Raw genomic sequence first — 22,984 nt, 5'->3', positions numbered from 1 at the left:
CGTCATGGCGATGAAAAAATCTTTGAGTTGCTGAAACAATACAAAGTCAGAGGCAAAAATTTCAGGAGCCTATGTTCAGATGCATGCACCTATTCATATGTTCGGGGGCTACTCTGAACAGAAGTATTCAGAAGTTTAGCCTACAACAGAGTGCAAACACTCGGTTGTAGCCTCGGGGGCTACTCCCATTGGGAGCGTTGGTCCCGCACCCGATGAAATATAGAGGGAAAAGAAGGAGAAGTAAAATAACAAGTCAATATAGAGCTGAAGTCGAAGAACTTTTACATACATCTTCGAGTTACATATAACTCATCATGTACTCCCATCGGGAGGTCAAGATATTGTTTAATGTGTCGACTCGGAAAAATGAAGAATTCCACCGTACAAAGGCACTCGACAATATATTCTCGGAGCGCGTCCGCCGTGGTAAAAACTCTGAATGCCGTGAATTGAAAAAGAGTACGTGAAGGTAAGACCCCAGGATCCTTCATGTGCGGTGTGGCATCGCACATGAATGCGCTCTCCCACTTTATCCGCATCAACAGATGTGAAGAAAAATCCCGACGGACGCGTTGGGTACTTGATAAAGTAAAGCTGGGATTCCATTCACGATAAGTCCTGAAGCGGCGCGTGTCGAATTACACCAGTATCCTAGGTTCGAGTCCAGTGACTTGAACTTAAAGTAGGTTTATGCGGGTTTGCCACGAGAGAAATTAACTGGTACCTGATCCATCAGATGAGCCAGCTTCATTTACCATTATCCTTGTACAAAATAAAAATTAAGTAAAAAATTCAGCATGACTCGAAAGTTTTATTAAACAGACGTACGATGGATATTTTACTCGACTCTACGATTCAAGCAAAATCTCGGAGGCTAATGACATAGGTATGCCTAGCAGGCATGTCGAATAAAGTACCCTGGGTCTATAAGAAAGTATGAAGCCCATGAACTCGGAGCTTTGGAGGCCCAGAAGGTTAAACATCTTTGGGTTAGGAAATTAGAGTTGTAATAGGAAACTTGTATCAATATAGGAAAGACCCAACAAGCCCGAATAGTTTCTAACTTATACGTCACAGAAAGCCTCGGCTTAATTCGCCTCCTATATAAAGGGGAAGCCGAGGGAGGAAGAAGGGATCGAAAATCATTGTAACCGTAGCCACCGTAATCTTGAGTTGAGCACCTTTGTTCGGCTGAACCTTCGAGATCTACTTGCCCTCTACTTCTTACGGAACCCTAAGTCTACAATCTGTAGGCATTGACGAGTTAATCCCTTGTCACTAAGCAAGCCAAACAACTATGTGATAGCAAGATATATAACTTCAGGGGTTCATAGCAGAAAACAAAAAATTCTATCTAGCGCATCTTGTTTCCATAGATCTATCTAGGAGTAATGTTGTAATGGAGATGACATACCCTCGTAGACCGAAAGGGGTTAACGTTCCGCAAGAACGTGGATGATGTAGTCGTACTTCGCCACCGACCTCAGGGTCGAGTTCAATCCTCCTCGCACAACGTCCAGTGCCGCAAGTGCATCACCTCATAGTTTCGCACACATACGGTGATCAACGATGACTCCCGGTTTATCGATCCAGCAGAGAGTGCGGAAGTAGATCTTCTGGATCGGAATCCCAGCCGCGCAACGACATAGTGGGGTGGAGTTGACTCCCTCCATGCACAATTCTTCGAGGAACCACGCGCGGGAGAGAATACGAGAGAGAGAGAGAGAGAGAGAGATAGATAGATAGAGAGAGAGAGAGAGAGAGAGAGAGAAAGAGAGAGAGAGATGCGCCTCATGGAGGCTCTCATTTTCCCTCAAGGGGGGATTGTGTGTGCTCTCCTCCGCCCAAGCCTCCACTTATATATGGGCGAAGGGGGCAGATGGCCGGTTGGGCCCAAGGGAAGGGGGTCGGCTGGCCAAGGTGGCCTATGTGCCCTAAACCCTAACCCTAGCTGCCCCCACCTCATTGGCCCATGGGAATGCCAGCCCCTTAATGGGCTCCCCTCCGGGAGGGGCCCATTAATGAGGGCTGCCTTTTCCTTTATTACATGATTATATATTTAATATTAATTCACTTAATTAATATATAATACATATTATTTAATTTTTAAGTGATCCAAAACTCCCTTCAGATCACTCCGAACATCCTCCAGATCTTCACGGAACTATTTCGGTTCTCTCTTCTCTATTCTCCGGTGTTTCCAATGATACCAAAAACATCTCCAAGCATCACCGAGCCCTTAAGCGTGTTACCCTACGGTTCGCATGACCGAGACGCCTTGATAATCCCCAAGTGCAGAAGATCACCGTAGTACAATTCGATAAGTATTTGATTGCGGGTGCTAAGTGTATGAGTAAGTTGAGTAATCTTGTGCTGAAAGAATAGAAACCTTGTCGTATTTTCGTATTTTTACTTTGTTGTTAAACTTTATCTTAATTAATTGATTGGGATAAGGCTTTTGCCCCGTTTCAAGGAAAAAAAAAACCCTTCTAGCTGTAGAACTCAGAATGCTGATCATTTCCAAGTAATCATCGGTTCGAACAAGATAAGGCCGGTGCCAGCGCAGGCGGGAGCGGAGGCGGTAGCGGCGGCGACGGGGCGGGAGAGGGGCGGGAGGCGGGCGGGACTGGAGCGGCGGGCGCTGGCGGGCTCGCCCGGCGGTAGCGCCCGCTACCGCCCGGCCGTCGCCCGCGTTGGCGGCGAGATGGAGGCGGGAGCGGGGCGGAGGCGGGGCGGCGCGATGGCGACGCGGGCGAGAGGAGGGACGAGAGGCGGGGCGACGCGGGCGAGCGGGGCGGGAGGCGGTTTTTTTTCTTTTTTCTTTTTTTCTTTCCTTCTTTTATTCTTTAAATGTCAGTTTTTATTTTATTTTCTTTCCTTCTTTTATTTTCTTTCCTTTTTTTACTCTTTCAGTTCGAAATACAAACACAAGTACACACTTGTCATATAGGCTATTTAGAAAAACAAGAAACATAATTTGTATTTTTATTAATTATTATGTAATCCGTAACATTTTTTGTTGAATACTTTTTTTTGCATTATTTTGAATGTCTACAAAAATTCGGGTGAAATAACTTAATGTGAAAAAGAAATGGTGATGTGGAGGAGAGAGAAGTGAGAGTGGGGACTATAGCCCATGCATTGGCAAGGTGGGGTGAGAGTGGGGTGAGAGTGGGGTGAGAGTGAGAGAAAAGCTGACGTGGCGGGGCGGGAGTCGGGCGGTGCATTGGCACCAGCCTAAGAGACGGCATGCACACCAACACCTGCACAAATCATAACGAGCATGCATCTGCTGCAGCTAACTCATCCTTGCTTAATTTTGAGTGAACTCTAAGAGGTCGTTTGGAAGCCAGGCTTTCATTTCGTTTGTAGCATTTTAAAATGAATACATGTATTCATTTCATTTACATTGTAATTTCAGAAATATACACTTGTTTGGTTGCCACAGGAATTGCAAATGACAGCAGAATTCAATATTGAATGTGTAGAGGCTTCCATAGAGAATTGCAAATGACAGGTTTCAGCTTGGAATCATGTTTACCCATGGAGTCATTTTGCTGGAATTCCTAAATGAAATGACAGCACAATTCTGTGGCAACCAAACAGCCCACCTATAGAATTCCAAAATGAATTCCAGAATTCCAGGCTCAAATGATGGATACCAAACGACCTCTAAGCAAAAAACGTGTTGCTGCCGAGGCGCTGACATGCTGCATACGTAGGTAGGACTGAATTAGCTACCACGATCCTTCCTTCCTTGGCCACTCTATAGGATTCCTCCGTAGGGCATTTTCCTCTGAATTATTGCAGATGCATTACGACAGAAAAACAAATAGTCTAGCGTACGTATATCAGCGTGATGTGGACGAAATGGTTATAATACAGACTACAGACACACAACCAATTTCAGGTGAGACAAAGAATGCAGAAATATTGAGTTCACAAATGCGTAGGCTGATGCGGCTGGTTCCTATAAATAAGCCATCGGACGCACCAGCCACAACAACACTCAGCTCTCACCTACACACCTAACCACTCCTACTACCTGCACTGGTTCTTCTTCCTCTTGCACTCTCCTTCCAACCATCAGCATCGGTCGCACATCAAAGTTCAAATCAATTAGCATCAGAGGAAGGAGCTAGCGTCAGTGAGTGAGTGTGATCGATCGTGGAAAAATGGTGAAGAATGCGCAGCAGGAGGGACAAATGAACGGCGGCAATGCTGCTGCGGCGGCGGCGGCGAGGCAGAGGCAGCATCAGCAGCAGCAGTACAAGGGCGTGCGGATGCGGAGCTGGGGGTCGTGGGTGTCGGAGATCCGGGCGCCGAACCAGAAGACGCGGATATGGCTGGGCTCCTACTCCACCGCCGAGGCCGCCGCGCGCGCCTACGACGCCGCGCTGCTCTGCCTCAGGGGCTCCGCCGCCGACCTCAACTTCCCCGTCCACCTGCCCTTCCACGTCCCCGCCGCCGCCATGTCGCCCAAGTCCATCCAGCGCTTCGCGGCAGCGGCCGCCTCCAGCCCCCTGCAGCTCACCGCGCCGGTCTGGAACGCCGGCGCCGCCGACCAGCCTCGCGGCGGCTACGGCTACGGCGACGCGTCGTTCGGCTCTTCCACGGAGGAGGAGGAGGCCGGCGACAACGGCGCCGATCACAATGGCGACATCATGGCGCAGGACGAGGACGACGTGGACTACGGCGCGCTGGCGGACCTCGACGCCTTCTTCCAGTCGCCCAAGTGCATGGACTACTGCATGGACCCGTGCAGCACCTTCTTCGCGCCGGCGCCCACGGCCATGGCGCCCGGCGCCGAGTGGGAGGAGGAAGGTGAGATCAGCCTCTGGAGCTTCTCCTCCTCCTACAACTGATCCTGCTCAGCCCGTCAGACAACTCCGACGACGAGAGCCAAGGCCATGGACGCCAATTCAAGCTTCCAGTGGTCAAATTCACACTGACACATTAATTACTACTACTACTACCCCTACGTGATCAAGAAGAACTGGTCTCGGTAAAATAATCGCGCGCCATGATCAATTATCATCTCATGGTCTCGCGAAAAAATGATGATTATTTCATTCATATATCCCTAGTCAAATACTAGTACCACTACTTATTGTACTGTTGGTGTACCTGCACGTACTAGGCTAATTATGCATTTGTGGGGGGAGCTCCAATAGAGCTTACATGTTTTAAGGAAGCTTCCCATGGAGCTAACTCCCCTCAACCAGATATATTATTGTAAAAGTTGTTTCCCCAAGTATGCAAGCAATGGGTTTTGAATTTGATGTACTCCCTCGTTCCATGCAGATTGTCTGAGATTTGTGAAAATTTAGATGTATCTACATACTATTTAGTGTTTAAATACATTCAAATTTTAATAAATTTTACATAACCTACTAGAGGGAGGAAGTACTATTTATGTTTACGGCCATTTTTCTTTCTCATGGAGCTAATGAACTCCGGTCTCTGAATTGCTGTGACATGCTATGATGTAAAAACTGTTTTTCTGCGATTGCAAGTAATGGGTCATCATGATGTGGTACTTCTATCTTACTCATGTCCAAAGCATTGTCCTTTTACTAGTGCATTTGAGGTATCATGTGATCTAGTCCACGCAGGATTTCTGGGATCCTCGGTCGTGTCTGCAGCTAACAGTTCAGTGTGGGTCTGCATTAATCTGTGGAGTATTTGCAGACTGCAGTAGAGCGTTACGATTGACTCGATATGTATATTCTTAGATATATTGTGAAAACCTATTCTACTGGATGTATCCTCGATGATAATTCCCTAATTCCCGCGAGAGTTGATCAACTGTTAACTGAATCCATGTGGTTCTGGTCCGAGCTGAGCTGAGATGCTGCAGTCGCTATCAAGTAGGGTTTCCAGTCAAAAGCAACATAGAGTATCCTCTCGCTGTCATGTAAAACAGCTGGTTATCACAGAAGATTTAATTCAAAATTATTTGTTTAGTCGGACCAGGATGTGGAAAGCAAGGTAAAAGATTACATTTTTTTCGCTTGAAAAGAGTATCGGCTGCGATTCGGGTCCGGCAGTGTTTTAACCAGCCCGCATCCGCATCCGCCTCCGCCCCCAGCTCTAGCAGTTCGTGTGTGTGTTTCCCTGACCGTCTCCGTCTCCGCCGCCGCCGCCGCCGCGTCGCCGCCGTCAGCCATGGGGTACACCAAGGACGACCTCCTCGCGCGCCTCGAGGTACCTACTGCCACCTCTCTCTCGCCCCCGTGCCTTCCCCGGCCGCTTCCTCCGTGCGCCGCCTCCCCCTGGGCTGCGGAGATCGCCTCTATTGATCTCCATCACCCGCCGGTGCCCCTGGTCGTCGAACCGACGAGATTGATTCAGTGGGTAGCTAGCTGTTAATCTTAGCGCGTGAAGGCGTGGCTACGGCCGAATTTAGTTTCGCAGCTGTTAGCAAAGGGGACAGTAGGGTTTTACATCACACGACTACGGCGTTATCTTGCATTGGTACTTCCTAGCTTTACAAATTTGCAATGTAGCCAGGGCTAACTTTGGTGTCCTGTTCTCTGCAGGAGCTTAAGATCGATTTTGAGCGCTACGACCACCCAGTTGTGCTGACGGTCGAGGAGCAGGTCTGTGAACCGTGGAGTTCATGCTTCGTTCTGCAATGGCCTCCAGTTGATGATATACTGTGATTTGATTTCTAACTGAACTTCTGCCATGGCAGGCCAAACATGTGGGGAATCTGGGAGGTGCTTTGACTAAGAACCTGCTTTTGAAGGTATGCATGTTGTTGGAACTAATGGACGGTCAATTCCTTGGAGCCCGATAGACTTGTATTCCATTCACTGATGCCCGAGAGTTGTCGGTTTCAGGACAAGAAGCACCGGCTGTACATTGTTTCCGCACTTGCTGACACCAAAGTTGACATGAAAAGTAGGTGAATTCGTTGATGTTTACAGTTTTCTGGTGCTTAATTCGTTATCAGGTCAGTTAATCTGTTTTCTGTAAAATTATTAGTTCTGTCCCAGCGTCTTGGTTTGGGGAAAGGTGGTGTACGAATGGCTCCTGAGGATAATTTACGTCAAGTGCTTCAGGTCAGTTGCAGTTTATGCATAGTTTTGATTCCGTGATTTTGGATGTAAGGTGGCAAGTAGTGTCCTACTGTCCTGTTAGTTTGTCAGGTTTACCCAACAACATGTCAAGAATGGCTGATAAAATTTTGTACTCCCTCTTGTCCATAAAAGGATGTCGGAGATTTGTCTAATTCAGATGTATCTATACGCTAAAGAGTGTCTAGATACATCTAAATTTAGACAAACTTGCGACATCCTTTTATAGAAAGAGGTAGTAGTTAATTCGGAAGGCTTCCTTTTTATTGTTAAGATCGCCATCCTTACAAAAAGCTGTATGTCAAAATTTGTAGTGCTGGGTAAATTAAGCAAGAAGTCTTAAAATGAAAACATTTATCTAGTAGTAGTAAATTGGCTCGAGACATACAATCAACCCTACTTGCTGGTTAGCTCATTTATTTACATTAGAGTTTCATGTTTTTCCACATGTTAATGTGTTCCTCGCTCCTTGACTATGTCCAGGTACCGTTAGGGTGCGTTACTCCATTTGCGCTATTCAATGAGACCGCGAGGTAAGGTGGCTCCTCCCACCGCCATTATTTTTTTCTACTTCGCAAGCCATACCTTTGACAGACTTATAAGGATGTTGAAAACTGTCCACTTCCTGCGTTCCTAAACAATAAATGGTGCACTGTTTAGGATGGTCCGGTCATGTTATGCCATCATGAGCATGACAGAACTTTCTACTCCATTCCATGGTAGGAATGGCAACGGGTCTGCCCCCGCGTGGGGACTGTCTTTTCTTCCCCGTCCCGTGCTTGTGAAATCCACCCGTACCCATCCCCACGCCCCACCTTGGGGACTATTTTTTCCCGTCCCCGCCGCCCACCGGGTATAGCAGACCCACAGGTTGCCTACCCTCGACTCAAATAGACACACAATCATCCAACATAGATGGATCAGGCTGATAAAAAAATGCAGGCATGCACTTTTCAGTAGAGAACAACTACATCACTGCCGATTTCAGTAGGGAACACTTGTAGCAGCAGCGAACACCAAGTATGAAGCAAGGGGAAATTATTAAACGGTAAGTATGAAATAATAGACATACCATTAAAATATTGCAAAGATTCAAGTTCAAATATAACTTCCATACGTGCAGAGTCACAGCACCACACACTGACACACATAAGACATAAAGAGTACTTGTGTTTGACTCACATAGTTCACGTGATGCCACAGAAGGGTGTGACACACGATTTAACTTTATGAGTAGCAAAATAATTTATTGCAGACCAGCAGCAGCAGAGGACCAGCATCTTTTTTATTCTTCTTCCAATATTTGAAGTGATGCAAATGCAACTCAATCACAGACAGGGGCGGAGCTGGCCTTCAAGCCACCGTGATGCACCACTCTAATATAGCATAAACTTTTGAAGCAAAATTTGCCACATAAAAATGTGTTAAATGACTTCTAGCATAGATTATAGGAGATGATAAAAGACAATGTATACACAAATTTTCACATAAAACCTGTGGTAGTGATTTTGTTTTTTAGAACAGACTTTTCCATAGTGTACACGTGTTTAGTGCCATATTTGGAGCTGGCACATAATAAATGAACCTAAATAAAACAGAAGACACCATTGACGGTTTATTAGAAAACAGATTAACAAGTTCAGAAGGAAATATTTATACTCTTTGTACTGCATCATAGGATTCATATACCTCATACAAACACTCGTAACTTCCAATTATCATCAATAAGGTGGGCTGTGATAGTATCCCTTCTTTTGATTATCAGATGTCCATACACCAGTTGTGATGGCCACTCTGGATCTGTTGGTAACCATGAATTCAATTGCCGTCTTTCTTTCTTTCTTCTTTGTAATTATCAATAGTGTCCTGCCTATAAAATTGAAATCGAGAATCAAATTTTGCATTAATATAAATTGAAGTAATGTACAACATAACAATGATGGATAGGTCCTGAAGTGCATACCTAATAGTGTTCCGTGTGACCATTTTGAAGAGCGTCTGAAGTGCTGTAACAATTCCCTGAAACCCTGTATGATCAACCATAGAAGATAACGTATATTCGTCGCAACACAATCATGCTAGCAAACTCCCTCCTAGCAATTTCCTGATCGAAAGTGTAGTTCTCGACTGAATTTTTTCCTTGATCTCCAATAGCCTTGGCCTCAACATCTTCTTCTTGTCCCTCACCATCATCAGATATTTGTACAGCCACGTTAGCACTTTCCTCTTCACTTGTTGCAGGTTCTTGAACATCCTCTTTTGCCTCTTGGCTTTTGTCGGCACTCCCACTAGGTTCGCACAATATTAAAAAACTGACCAATGACTTGAAACAACTGAATTTCAGTAGTATCAAACAACATGCCAAATTGCCGACTTCTTAGATTAGACCAATGACTTGAAACAACTGAAACTACTTACCAGATTACCTGTCCCAGAGAATAACAGTACATAGTGAATCAATACAACAATGACGAGGTGAAATATCTAGGAAATCTAACTTCGTGGAGTTCTAAAACTGAACATGTAATGAAAGGTCAGCGATGGAAGTATTGAGTATCAACTAATTTAGTTCCTAGGTTGTGTTATATGGGTGCAAATTAGACTGCATCATACTTCAGACTTGTGCCTCCAAAAGTTCAGTAGTGATGCCAAATTGTTTACAGATTTTTTTTTTCTGTATTGTCCTTGAATGGATTCTACTGAAATTCAGTTGTTTCAAGTCATTGGTCAGTTGCTAGTCTGACCATACTATCAACAATAGATCTGTACATAACCTTCAGCTCGATTAAAATTGATTATGTATTATGGTCCTTCTTAACACTTTTAGCTTCTAACAAAAAATATTAACAAATGTATCACTGCTACACAGAATAAGGATTTCATTATCAATAATATGCATCATTCACTATAAAACGTGAGCCCTAAAACTGACGACTGAGATTTCCATCCAGTTAGCATGTTAAATAAAGAATGAACAGAGTACAGTGTGTACATAAATCTGTATATAAATTAATTATTTCACTGAATAGTTGGGCAAATTAACCTATAGTACACCTTAATCTAAACTGAATTTATGAGACGACAAATGGTTAGCATTCAAGCAAACTGATCTGGGCATTACCGATCCACACAATGACATCCACAATGTCTCTAATCTATGCAAATAAAAACTACGCATGTTGTGGATCAGTGATTCACACAATCATGTATTTATACATGCATCTAATCTAAGAAGTTGTCAATTTGGCATGAGAAGTTAGACACTCACGTGTTGGTCTTCTTCTTCTTGTTAGCCCGGACAGCAGTGGAACCTACAGCAGCAGCAGCATGTTTGCTCATGTAGTTGAAGCATGCAGTGGTGGGCGTCCACCTGGGATGCATCCAGGGATTAGGCCGCTCCCTAGATGCCGGAGGCGGAAGACCGAGTGCTTGCTGACCTCAGCACTGGCCGGCCGACGCCGAACGCCCAACACTAAGCCCTCCGCGGCCTCTTATCTGTCTGGGGCGGCTGGTTGTCGGGAGTGTAATACTCCATCTCCCTGCGCGTCCTCGTGATCGGAAATAAACAACGACGGTGGTCGGTGGAATGGTCGAAAACAGGGATAGAAAATTACGGTGAAAACGAGGGTTTGACCAAAGGATAGCTTATATAGAAGTAAATTTGGTTATAAATCTCACTATTAGCAGAAGTTAACAAGCATTAACGAATGCGTGAATGTCTGATTATTAGCGGAAAATAAGCAAGCCTTAGCGAAATTTTGCGATCTGTTCAATACAGATGGGGGTCCGTGGGGTTCGGGTCTGGGGACTAGTGGAACGCTCCCCGCCCCACTCTACCCGATGGGGAGGCTATGGTGCCGTGAAGGTCCCCATGGGGGCAAATTACGTACCACCTGGCCCCTAATGGAGGAAAACCTTGTCGGGTTCCGGTGTAAACGGTCCCCATTGTTCAGTTTGAAGATGAGAAATTGTATTGATGAACCAGCTGAAATGCTTATAGCCATATGCAAGATTATTTGGAAGCTCTTTGATTTTCACGTGTTCCGTATTGGTCTTTCGTATTGATCTGTATTACTGTCCTATATTATATTTTTTTCTTTGCCTTCCCAAGTACTCTGCTGTTAATGATTCATATACTTTTTTGCAGTGCTGTCTCATTATTACTGGACCAAGGGTTCAAGTCCAAAAAGAGCTGCTACTTCCATCCACTGACAAATGATGTGACTATTGGTATGAAACATTCTACCATCACTTCCCTCACTTATAATTTTTCATTACGTGCATTTAATAAATAGAATCACACTGTTATGTTACCACACTTTCGCAAAGGCTGCCCAGATGATGTATCTTTGTATGGCTAATATCATGGTTTTAAAGGCGCCAAGGCGTCCTAAGGCGAAGGGGGGGCGCTCTGACGCTTAGGCGACGCCTAGGCGGACGCTTTGGACGCCTAGGCGCCTAAGGCGGGCGTTTTTCTAAGGCGGAGGGGGAGCGCTTGGACGCCTAGGCGTCCCTAAGGCGACGCCTAGGCGACGCCTTTAAAACCATGGCTAATATTATGCATTTTGGCAACAATTGAGGGGCGCTTAATGCTGAACTTTTGATTAATTACTTGCTAATTCCCGATTAATTCATCTCAGCTCTCAGTTCAAGCAACCTTGACAAGTTTCTCCTCTCCATTGGGAAGCAGCCAGCTTATGTAGACTTGGAGGTAATCTTTGGATCACCAGCTTATCATTTCTTAGAAATATTTGAGAGACTAACATCATTGTTTTAATCCAGGCCTCACCAGTGGTAGGCAAAGATAATCCTCCTGATCTAGCAGATCTTGTGCCTTCTGGTGCACTCAGTTTCCCAGAAGAATCAGTTGAGAACGTGACACCTACACATGCTCAAACCAAAGACGTGCCCAAAGAAAAAACATGTCTACCAGGTGAGCCATTGCCATGCATCATGTTCTTTATTTTCTGTGCGTTGGTCAGACATTTTTTATTTGTATAAACAGCTATATTGGTAAACAAATGCTGGCTGATTCAGTTGTATGGTCCTCTGATGAATCAACAAAATTTAGTTGACTCGCTCTGTTCGCTATCTGCTACGCGGCACCGATACAGACACGGGTATCAGTATCAGGCCGATGTAGATACTGAAATACGACATTTTGAAAAAACACAAATACGCAGATACGTTTTAATAGTTTTTAAAATCTAGAATGTACTAGCTGGAAACAAATCAAACAATAGAATAGCAGGTTACCTTGTTCCTAAGAGCATCTCCAGCCGCTGGGCTCCCCAGGCCAAAATCCGGCGCTATTTAGTGCCGGATGGATGTAAAACTCGGCCTGGGGAGGCCCATTTTCCCAGCGGCGAGCCGAGGGGAAAGACCGAAAGTATTTGAATTCAAACAGAAATAGACGAAAAACGTTGAAACTTAGGCGAAATTTTGAGATATCTAATATATATAGGCGAGTTTTACATATATAGGCCGAATCTGTAATATATTTGAATTCGGCCAGAGGGAAACATAAACTAAAATTTAAAAACGGTGTTCTACATGCCGAAACCTTGACGTCGACCCCGACGAGGACGTGTCAGCGCGACACGGAAGGCACCGCCGGCGGCGGCGGCATCCCCAGGACGGGGGAGTTGCCGTCCTCGATGTGCGCGAGCACATTCTCGAGCGTGCGGCCTGGCGCGCTCCACCAGCGGCGGCGGCTGGCGGCGTTGTTACGCGCTGGAGGAGGGGGAGGACCGTCGTACGCTGCGAGTTCCCGTTCGTACCGGCGACGGAAGAATTCGTTCCAGGTGTCGTAGTTGTCGGGGAGGTACCGCTCCTCCGCGCGCTGCTCGTCACTGAGGGTGACTCGCACAGCGTCGATCGCGGCGTCGAGCGCGTCGCCTCCCACCTGAGGCGGCGGGATCGGGACGCCCCCGGCGCTCAGGCGCCATCCTCCGGGCGCGCTGGGTAGCCCGCCATGTGCAGAAGTCCCGCCTCCCACTGGTGTAGGGAACGCCGGCCGAAGCCGTTGTTCGCCGTCTCCGTGGACCGCCATTGCTCGCTGGAGGAGGATTGGGGAGAGAAGACTGGGCTGGGGAGAGAAGGGAGACAGCTGTGGTGAATGCGGCCAGACGCGGTAGTTCCGCGATAAATAGAGGGAGCCGCGCGTGAATTCGAGACGACGGCATTAACTCGCCGCGTGGAAGCTACGCGTTCGGCGAAGACTGACCGGCGACGATTGGCCTTTCTCGCCGACAAGTCGGGGCCACAAGCCGCGCGGGAAGTTTTCTCGACGTTTCCCGCGCTTTCGTTTCCTCCGGACTCCCCGAGCGCTCCCGGGGGGGGGGATGACCTGGGCTCGCCGGATGGATGAAAGCCCAAATCCGGGCGAAATCGAGGATCCGGGGGCGCGACTGGGCCGTTTTCGTCCAATCGGGCCTTCCCGGGGAGACGGCTGAAGATGCTCTAAGCATCCAAAATCCAACTCCAAGCTAGCTTCGATGTTCCAACTACAAGAGTACAAGACCAAAGACAGACAGATAGAATGTTAGTTAACATTTTAACACTCACTCATCACTTGAACTGTAAGCTTATAATTTAAATAATGAATGGAATAATGGACTCAACTTTGTCTAGATACATGCATCTAGTCTAAAAACTTAACTAGATACATAGGATTCTAGACAAAGTAGAGTCCATTAATATGGACCGGAGGGACTACAACACTTGACAATAACATAAATAAGTTCAATATTACATAGGACTATATGAGTGGCAGACTTGCAGTTCAAATATTACATTGGCTGATAGCAAATAGCAGTTTAGATAAGTGGCAGACTGGCAATACAAAGTTGGACATATTACAATACCACATAATACATGAACATTTAGGCTTCATCCTCTTCCTCCAAATTGAGCACGCTGGCATCCACATCTCCAAATGAGATAGCTTGCAACTCTGGCTCATCAATTGACAAATTGGCAACTTCAAGTAGACCAACATTCGTTAGAGACTCAAAAGCTTCTCCTCCCACATCCCACATAAGTGATTCACCCTTCTTGTATGCATCTGATCTTCGTGAGAGCAATCTCAAATTATAATGGGTATACACCAAATCATGTGCACGCTCAGGAGTTAAGGCATTTCTGCTGACACTATGTATAAAGCTATAAGTACTCCAGTTTCTCTCGCAGCAAGAAGATGAGGCTGGTTTGGTTGATCAATTTAATAGCCAAGCTATGCAATAAAGGAATTGATGAACCATGCCATTGGACTGCTCATCCATCTATCATTGATGGACTCACAATCGTTAAATTCTTCGGAAGAAGTGGCAAACCTGGTGTACTCATTCTGGAAAAACTTCCTGAAACATTTCCTCATTCTGGACACCTCCTCATCCTTGTTGTGTGTGTGGGTGGGGTGGGTGGGGGGGGGGGGGGGGCTCACGGTTTTTATCTTGTGCAAGCCACTTGGCACTATAGTATCAACAAGAGAGTAGAAGCATATTTCAAAATTTAAAACTCATAACATGTAGAGAACTAGAGACTATAGAATTATCAGAATTCAAACATGGAAAACAAGCAAGATGGAGTACCTTGGATTGAGTGAATGGGCCATGCAATGGAGAGGGATATTTCCTTTTTGCCCACCTTGAGATCAATATTTCCTTAATAACATTGAAGAAATAACAATCCGTATCCTCTAATTCATTTCCTTCAAAGAAATATATTTGTTTCTTCACATTCTCAATCATTGAATCCCACGTCTCATAAATTAGATGAAGACATTGGGTGCCCGTGTCCGCCAAACGTATCATTCCATAGATAGGAGCGGTAAACTTGAGAATGTAGTTCACCTTATCCCACCACACATCACTGAGTATCTTTTCCCTGACTAGCTGCAGCTTGAACTTCCTTTTCCAGAACATTCTCTTTGTAAACTTCCCACTCAGGACTAATGACCATGTTTTGGAGAGAGCTCTTCACTTTAACAAGCCTGTCCAACATCACCACAATTGAGTTTGTGTAGCATGCCTAGATTGGTGTGGTTGTTAATGGGTGCGAGCGAAGTTTCTGTAGCATGTACTAAAATATAATGCAAGGAAACATAAAGGTAATATGTATCACCAATATCATTGCTAGTCATGTTGGGTACTTTGAACTATGTCTAAGACTGTGCCGTCAAAGATGGAATGAACTTGCACTTGATATGGTTGTAGAACTAGGGTTGAGAGCTGCGAAGACATGTTTGTTACTTCCTAGGAGATCAGCTGCCTGTTTGTCATGTACCTTTGTTTGTTCACCAGCAAGAGAGTACACTGCCCGTCAGCTAGAAAAATTTAGGTATTTACCCAACAGCTCATTTCTCCATGGAAATGGCCAGTTATGTGGGCCTGTGGAGCAATAGATCTGGTACAATCTGGGTAATTTGGTTTACCTGACATGTATGTTCTAATATACCTGGAATATTATCACACATTTCTTATCAGGATAGAGACTAGCCAACCGTAGCACATCAATCAATTTCTAGGAGTAATTTGATTTCTGAAGAAATATCTGTAAGTGGTTGCACGAGATAGGAATACTGAATACTGTGCAGGGAGAATACACCATCTTTTGTTGCTTATTGTCCTATGCTTCTAGGCATTCAACATTATTTATGAGCTTTCTGAAGCTTCTCAACTCTCAAGAGTAAATATGGCATTTCTGTTCTTCAGATGTGAAAGCTAAGTCCAAAGTTCAGAACAAGGTGACATCAAGTTCAGAGGGTAAAGTTCCTACTAATGGTGCAAATGTTGAGAAATTTGTAACAGATGTGCTTGAGATCATCTCCCCATTGTTCATATCTGAGGTAATCTAGTGACCTTATCATGTAATTTTTCTTAGATGGTGCTTGCCCCTTGTGTTGATAAGTATTCTCCTGCAGGTATCAAAGAAATTGAATATAAAGGAGGATGAGCTTTCTCCAATATTGGATGGCCTTAAAGAACGAGCGGCTCTAAATGTCGATAGTTTAGCGGTTAGTTTCTCTTCTTCTGTTTGTTAGAGCATCCCCACTCGTTGGCGCTCCCCACGCCCAAATCCGGACGAAACAACCGCCGGATTGGACGAAATTAAGTCGTGGGGAGTACCGTATTTCCAGTCGTCCACCCGGAGTTCGGCGGATAGAGTTTAAATTCAAACAAATCGCCGTCCCGCGCTACAAGTACGGCCGATTGATCGGCAAAAGGAGCAAAAGGATCAGCCACGGATCGGCGATCGGAGGGAAATTACACGGAGACGAGCTCGTCGGCAGTCCCGGCCGGCACGGCGGTGTCCGGACGGACCGAGTTCCTCACACGCCGTGGCCGAAGCGGCCGCGGCGGCCGACGAGGAAGCAGCGGCGGTGGACGTCGAAGCAGCCGCGGTCGACGAGGTAGATGGTGAGGTAGACGAGGTAGGAGCCGGCGGAGACGACGAAGGACCGGCGGAGGGGCTCGGAGGATGTCGGCCGCGGTGGCCCCGGTACCAATTCCTCGTCTCCTCGTCCATCGGTTCCATGTCGCCGCCGCCCATCGGGAACGCCAAGTCCGTGTTCCTCTTCTTCGCCGCCGCCGTCGTCTTCGACGAGGGCGATCCGGACGCCTTGGTTGGCGAGCATCTCCCGCCACCTGCCGTCGAACTTGTCATTCCTCCCGTCGGCGTGCGACCTCAAGTCGGCCCAGCACTTGTCGATCGACGCCTGCATCCTATCGGCGGGATTGTCCGTCCGTTTGAGCGCTTTCAGCTTCTTCTGGCCGAGTTTAGGGCGCCCTTCCGCCGCGCAAGCCGCCGGAGCGTCGGGGTTGTACTGCTCGGTCTTGCTCTTCGAGAGGGTCGTGCGAGTTTCCTTCCACTTCTCGCAGTTCTCGAGGCGGGCGTAGACGTTGAGGAACTTGAACTGCACGAGCCGGTGTCGTCCGTGTACATGTCCAAAGCTCGGCGCAGGCTGAGGAAAAAAGAGCACGGCGATACGGGTCGGCTAACGACGATGTACCTCGGTGATGCGGGGTCGACGGAGCATACCTTTTGCTCCAAGTCCCGGCCGCCGATCGGCCGTTTGTCGACCTCCTCCCGTATGCCGTGCCATTTGTTGCACGCCGTCCGCATGATCCCCCAATGGGTGGCCATTGCCTTGTCTCCCGGTACACGTTCATGTTCGTCTTGTTGAAGTAGGGATCGACGAGTTTGCGCTCCTCGTACGCCCGCCTCACTCGAAGCCGCATGTGTCGAACGACCGATTGGCCCCGATTATGCCGTTCGTGGACACGGTCATCCAAGCTTCGGCGAGGCACTCCTCTTCCTTCGGCGTCCATTTGATACGCGGTTCGGCGAGCGGCGAGTCCTTCTTCCTCTTCTTCTTCCCCTCGACGGGTTGGCGGCGGCTTGTGTTGGCTCTTCTTCTTCCTCATCTTCTTCTTCGACGGCTTGGCTTCCGTCGGCAACATCCTCCCGATGCTCGTTGCGCGCCGCCACGCGCTGCCGTCGCCCTCGCCTCCTCTTGCGTGAAGAACCCCGGGCACGCGGCGGCGGCGGCCATGAAGAACCCCGGGCTCGCGGCGGCGGCCATGGAGCCGGAGGTGATCATCTCGTGGATCTCCTCTTCGTTCGGCGCCGCCGTCGCATCGAACGGGAGCGGCCCTCGTCGCAGGGCCGGCGAGGTGCCCTCGAGCCGGCGCCGCCGCCGGCGTCCAAGCTCGGGCGGCGACGGCGTGGACTCGGACGGTTGGACGTAGGCGCCCTCTTGGAACACGGCGGTCGGCGACGGCGAGTACGGCGAGGGGAGAAGGACGACGGGAAGCCGGGTTGTACCTTGCGTCGGCCATTGGCCGGGAACATCGCTGCCGCCGCTCATGGCCATGCTCGATCATCCTCGCTTGTTCGTCTCGGGCCGCCGCCGCCGCCCTCTTGGCGGCGGCTCTTTTCACCCTCTCCGCCCTGTCGCTTGTTTCCACCTCGCGCCGTTTCTCGTCCGCCGCCCACTCTGCGTTCGACATGCCCGGCGGCTTCGTCTTCTTCGCCTGCATCTTCCTCGCCGGCGCCTTCGGCGGCATTGTGGTGGACGAGAAGACGAGGAGGAGAGTGGTGGTGGACGAGAAGACGCCGCCGGGAACTGGAGCTGGAAGACGAGGAGATTGGCCAATTTCGGCGGGAGAGAATGGGGATATGCAAGCAAATTGGAGGGAATGGGGATATGCAAGCAAATTGGAGGGAAAATCGACAGGATTTGGTTTTCCAGTCGCCGACTACGCGGGTCCACACGACGTTTCGCGCCAAAATCTTTCGTCCGGAGTCCCCGAGCGCGCCCCGGGGGCCGGGGATGGTGTGGGATCGCCGGATGGATGAAGGGCCAAATCCGGACGAAAACGAGGAACCGGGGGCGCGACTGGGCCGATTTACGCCGTCCGGATGTAAAAAAGGCTCGCCGGGGGCCTGTTCGGGGGGACGAGTGGAGATGCTCTGAGTAACTAGCATTGCTTATTACTCCAAATGATATAAATTTGAAATCCTGGCTTCCACTAAAAGTAACTGGATTGTGGATGCTGCTAAAGGATGGCATAGAGTACAGAAAATTGCATCTCCCGTTCCAGCACATCACATTATGCTTTTTCCATTGGAAATTCCAATCTTAGCTTGATAAAATCATACTTAAGGTATCTCTGTCATTGTGCTAAAAGCGGATGAATTAAGATGATATCTTGAGCCATGTGACAATAGAATTATCTACTCATAGGAGTCCCTTTTTTCAGATGCAAATAGTTTATCCTCCTGCTGTCCGAGTCATGTTTATGAAAAATTGTCGGTATCGCAAGATAGAATTAATTCGCCTTGCTTCACACAAGTTCTGTATGGTGTATTGCACTTTAGACTTCAGTTAATCTGATCCAAAGTTCAGTTTATCCCTGTAGTAGACATGTGGAGGGTGTTTTGATGATATATGTGACACATAACATATACATTGCGACTGCGGATGTCTAATGTGAATGTTTAAATGCAGAGTTTGTTCAAAAGTGCAGCATACACCACAGGATTTGATGCCGGCGTCAAGACTATGCTCAATTACGGTAAAAGTGGATTGCCCTCCCGGGAATAAATTGGTTAATTCGATACAAGAGACAGTGGGTTGATTTTAGTCAATTTTGTATGCCCATCAGTGTAAAATCTAATCATAGTATATATACTTCTTCGTTGATGTTCCAATTTGATATATCACTTGAAAGTATTGGTGATTGTTTATGGATTTACTCAATTGCTTCCACTCCTGCTGGGAGTTTACCGTGCGGGACTGCTTCAGTCTCTAGGTTCTCTTCAACTGGGCTACTATAGAATAAGAACTCTGCATAACCATTGATTACATTGAGCGTTGCACAGTTACATTTTGGGCCGTTCTTTTCCACCTTGTCCAGTATTGCATGGATTGCATCAAAGTGACCTCTATTTCATCTACAGCTTCTAATTACAGTAGCAGTTCTGCAACTCCAGTGCATCCAGAACATCCACCATTGCGGTTGAACTCGCATAATGATTTTACAGGGGCGTCATGTTTTACCTGCAATTAATTGCCAACAAAGTTTTGAAGTCAGTAAGCATGTATGTGCGGCAGATCTTTGTTGATTGCATGAATGGCAGGGACCTGTTTCGCCAAAAAAAAAAATTTGAAGGGGCTGATACCTGATGACTTGACCAAATGTTGAGGTTTTCTTGGCATAGTGACTTGCATCCAGCTATAGAAGAAACAGAGAGCGCCACCAAGCGTAGAAAGCTGAAAGAAAAATGCAAAAATCAGATTATAACATATCAAAAACATTATGTTTTTGTTTAAGTGGGAAAAATAAGCATTATGTTAAACCCCCAAAAAGGAAGAAAAAGGAAAGCGAGGAAATTATTTACATGTTCTTGCACTGAGGATTAGGAGTACATTAGTGGCAAACAGCATCGGTGATTAGAGTTTTCAGATGGCTCTGCCTCTTTGGGTTTGGTCAGACAAAGAAAGAGAAGAAGAAAACAGAAATAGCGACGACAACGAAAGACTGGAGTGCCGACAGGTCATTACCGCCGGCGTCGCCCGCGTCAGGCCTGCCGTGGGCGTGGCCATGCCCATGCCGGCCGTACTCCCAGCCGTCGTCCGGGTCCTCCGTCCCGCGCGGCGGCCACATCCACGACAAGGGCCCCCATCGCACCATCGTCGGCGGCTCCCTCTCCCCACGGCGTCCGCCGTTATTGCTGCCGCTGCCACGACGTGCGTTGGAGGAGGCGGCACCGGCGGCGCCGGGCAGCTGGAAGCGGCAGACGGGGCAGGAGTTGTGGAGGCGGAGCCAGGGCACGATGCAGTCGGAGTGGTAGACGTGCTTGCACGGCAGCTGCCGCGCGGCCTCCCCGAGCTCGAAGTCCTCCTTGCACACGGGGCACTGCGAGCCGCCGCCGTCGTCCGACGTGTGGGTGGAGGTGATCCGCACCGTGGGGAGCGAGTCGATGGCCGATGTCGCTGCCGGCGCGGGCCCCGGCCGGTCGTTCTGGGTGAGCTCCTCGACGAGGCTGCTGAGGTCGCCGCCCGTGAAGTAGTCCCCCGGGTCGATCGCCGGGGGCGCGGACGGGCGCCGCTGTACCGGCGCCGGTGGCGGAGGGGAGGGCACGCGTCGGCGTGAAGGTGCAGGTACCCGCGCCGGCGGCGCTGGTACCGGCGGGGGTAGCTGGCGGAAGGCGCGTCCTGGCAGGGCGGGCGTGCCCCCGACGCCGGTGCCGTGGACGACCCAGCTTCGCGGGTTCCCGTCGTACTGCGGCGGGGCCAGGTGGTAGGGGAAGAAGCCCTGCGGCGGGAGCGCGGGGCGCGGCGGCGGGTCGATCTCGTGGAGGAAGCGGCCGTAGCAGCGCGGGCAGAAGACGTCGGTGGACGGGTAGGAGATGATGCGGAGCGCCCTGGCGCACTCGTAGCACCAGTACATGCGGCATGTCCGGTGCCGCACGGCGCCGCCGTACCCAGGCATCATCGTCGGAAACCTTTCGAGCCAAGGCAGACAGACGTACGCTTCGGTGATGATCGGTGGGCTAGCTAGGTGTAGGTGGAGTGCTCGCGGGTTCTTGGGAGATTGGGAGATTGCGTCGGATGCATGGAGCGCGGGGGAGGATGGTTTTAAAGCAAGGTAATGATCGAAGCAAGGGCGAGAGACTGTGATACGGGCGGGAATTAAAGGATGGCTTTGCGGGGGAGACGAAAGCGATTCTGCGGCGATCGTTTTGGTTTGGTTGGTGATGTGCCGAGGCTGTACATGGTGGCGGGCGTGGGTGACTTGTGCGTGGTGCAAACTTAGGCGAGGCTGCATGCAGGTTGCTTGCCGGCCAGGAAGAAGAAGGCGGTGGCGGAGTAGGAAGGCCGGGGCTGGCGTTGGCGTTGGCGGGAAGTAACTGTGGAACCAATTGATTGAGTCGGGGCTGGAAGGGGGAAATGATTATGATTAAATGATGAGATCAACCGAGCTTTCTGCAATTCTGAATTTCTGATGCATCCGGGGCAGTTTTCACGGAAATTCCTTGCGGACCCGGACGAGGCACAGGTACGCAGCTGCAGAACCAACAATGATACGTCCACGGAGGGTGTGGCGTTAAAAAAAACTGAAAATAGTATTTTAAGATTTCAAAAAGTTCTGAATAAAATCCTAGATGTAGGTAACCATGTATTCTATAAACGTGCAAAAATTCAGCTCGAAATACCTTCTATTCTAACAAGTGCAAAAATAAAAGAAAATGAAAATCTAAAGTACGTACAGTGCAAACTTTGAGAACTCCAAAAATCGTCAGATTTTATCATTTTTGTGTGGCCTAAAATATAAAAAGTGTTTCGAGTTGAGGTTTTGCACGTTGCTAGAATACATCATTGTCAACATGTAGATTTGTTTTCAGTTTTTTTACAACTTTAAAACGTTATTTGTTTTCGTTACTTTTGAGGAAAAAAAAAACGGTCTACATGTAACCAGCACAGAGATACATTTGTTGTTTCCATGTCTACGGACGGGTTCTTAGGGAAATTCACTTAAGAATAGACGTGCTACACGTATGCTCGTAGGGTGTCCGTGGACTGCGTAATCCGCGTAGGAGCAACTCTGGCGTATCCCGTAAAAAGATATTAGGGTTAAAATTGTTTATGGCAACCCGAACTGTAAAACCTCTTCTGCTGCCATTTGAGATATGAGTTTGCATCTCTTCTCAAAATGATATCTAATTGAATAGCAATATAAATCTTGCAACAAATAATCCAAATTACAAACAATTGTCCGAATTCAAATAATTTAACAAATAAAGAATGATTCCGAATGCAAATAATGGTTCAAATCACACGTGAATAAATGTGAATAGACAAGAATAAAATGATAGTTTGTCTCGCAAATAATCGCCGTTGATACTCAGTGAGATCACCGCCGAAGCTATGCGGAGCCCGGTGATACGATATGAGGGCGGCCCGATCTCACGAATCGATGTGGCTAGGTGAAAACATGATGAACATGAACGTGATGGGCACGGCGAATGCGAACACACCTTACACGATATACAACATGTTGCTCTCATTGGCCCTGATTCATAGACCAAATAGAATCCCGGGAGGGAGAAATTGGCGAACCTCACTAGGATCTCAAAGATGGAAGAGATTTATCTCTCAATAGAATTCTAAGGGAGAGATTGGGGGAACAACAAAATTTCACAAGAGAGAAAGGCTATGGAAATCTACTTAGGAATGGGGGAGCATAGCTCAATTCTAATATCATATCTTGTCAAACCCTAATTCAAAGGGAAGGGCGCCCTTTTATCGTCTAGCCATGGAGGGATTGATGCAAGAGGGATACATTGGCATTGGTATGTTTCCTGCGCACCTATAAATCCATGTCCATTTTCTA

General features: G+C 47.9%; 3 protein-coding genes across 3 annotated transcripts; 2 read left to right on the top strand and 1 right to left on the bottom strand.

Annotated features, from left to right (window-relative positions):
- Nucleotides 1–4,019: 4,019 nt before the first annotated feature.
- LOC124688543 (ethylene-responsive transcription factor ERF014-like) lies at nt 4,020–5,070 on the top strand. Its single transcript, XM_047222207.1, has one exon. It carries the CDS (start codon nt 4,176–4,178, stop codon nt 4,863–4,865), a length of 690 nt encoding a protein of 229 aa, XP_047078163.1. The 5' UTR covers nt 4,020–4,175; the 3' UTR covers nt 4,866–5,070.
- Nucleotides 5,071–6,133: 1,063 nt separating this feature from the next.
- Nucleotides 6,134–19,327, top strand: LOC124688542 (prolyl-tRNA synthetase associated domain-containing protein 1-like). Its single transcript, XM_047222206.1, has 12 exons — nt 6,134–6,207; nt 6,543–6,602; nt 6,698–6,751; nt 6,846–6,906; nt 6,991–7,067; nt 7,566–7,615; nt 11,230–11,312; nt 11,723–11,793; nt 11,865–12,015; nt 15,797–15,930; nt 16,006–16,098; nt 19,096–19,327. The coding sequence occupies exons 1-12, from the start codon at nt 6,169–6,171 to the stop codon at nt 19,189–19,191; spliced, it is 969 nt and encodes a 322-aa protein (XP_047078162.1). The 5' UTR covers nt 6,134–6,168; the 3' UTR covers nt 19,192–19,327.
- Nucleotides 19,328–19,822: 495 nt separating this feature from the next.
- LOC124690771 (E3 ubiquitin-protein ligase RING1-like) lies at nt 19,823–21,085 on the bottom strand. The gene is made up of 2 exons (XM_047224108.1): nt 20,152–21,085; nt 19,823–19,860 (listed from the first exon to the last, which is right to left on the bottom strand). Exons 1-2 carry the CDS (start codon nt 21,083–21,085, stop codon nt 19,823–19,825), a joined length of 972 nt encoding a protein of 323 aa, XP_047080064.1.
- Between the last annotated feature and the right edge of the window lie 1,899 nt (nt 21,086–22,984).

This window comes from Lolium rigidum, chromosome 2, assembly GCF_022539505.1.
Source record: "Lolium rigidum isolate FL_2022 chromosome 2, APGP_CSIRO_Lrig_0.1, whole genome shotgun sequence".
NCBI classification, from domain to species: Eukaryota; Viridiplantae; Streptophyta; class Magnoliopsida; order Poales; family Poaceae; genus Lolium; species Lolium rigidum.
This window is presented reverse-complemented; position numbering and strand designations above follow the sequence as displayed.

What these genes read in the sequence shown, in the direction of transcription:
- LOC124688543 (XM_047222207.1), top strand. Translation starts at nt 4,176, where the DNA reads ATGGTGAAGAATGCGCAGCAGGAGGGACAAATGAACGGCGGCAATGCT.
- LOC124688542 (XM_047222206.1), top strand. Translation starts at nt 6,169, where the DNA reads ATGGGGTACACCAAGGACGACCTCCTCGCGCGCCTCGAG. An exon ending in TGCTGACGGTCGAGGAGCAG is followed by an intron (nt 6,603 to 6,697) that starts GTCTGTGAACCG and finishes CTGCCATGGCAG; the next exon opens with GCCAAACATGTGGGGAATCT. An exon ending in AGAAAAAACATGTCTACCAG is followed by an intron (nt 12,016 to 15,796) that starts GTGAGCCATTGC and finishes TCTGTTCTTCAG; the next exon opens with ATGTGAAAGCTAAGTCCAAA.
- LOC124690771 (XM_047224108.1), bottom strand. Translation starts at nt 21,085, where the DNA reads ATGATGCCTGGGTACGGCGGCGCCGTGCGGCACCGGACATGCCGCATG. An exon ending in TGACGCGGGCGACGCCGGCG is followed by an intron (nt 19,861 to 20,151) that starts GTAATGACCTGT and finishes TTTTTCTTTCAG; the next exon opens with CTTTCTACGCTTGGTGGCGC.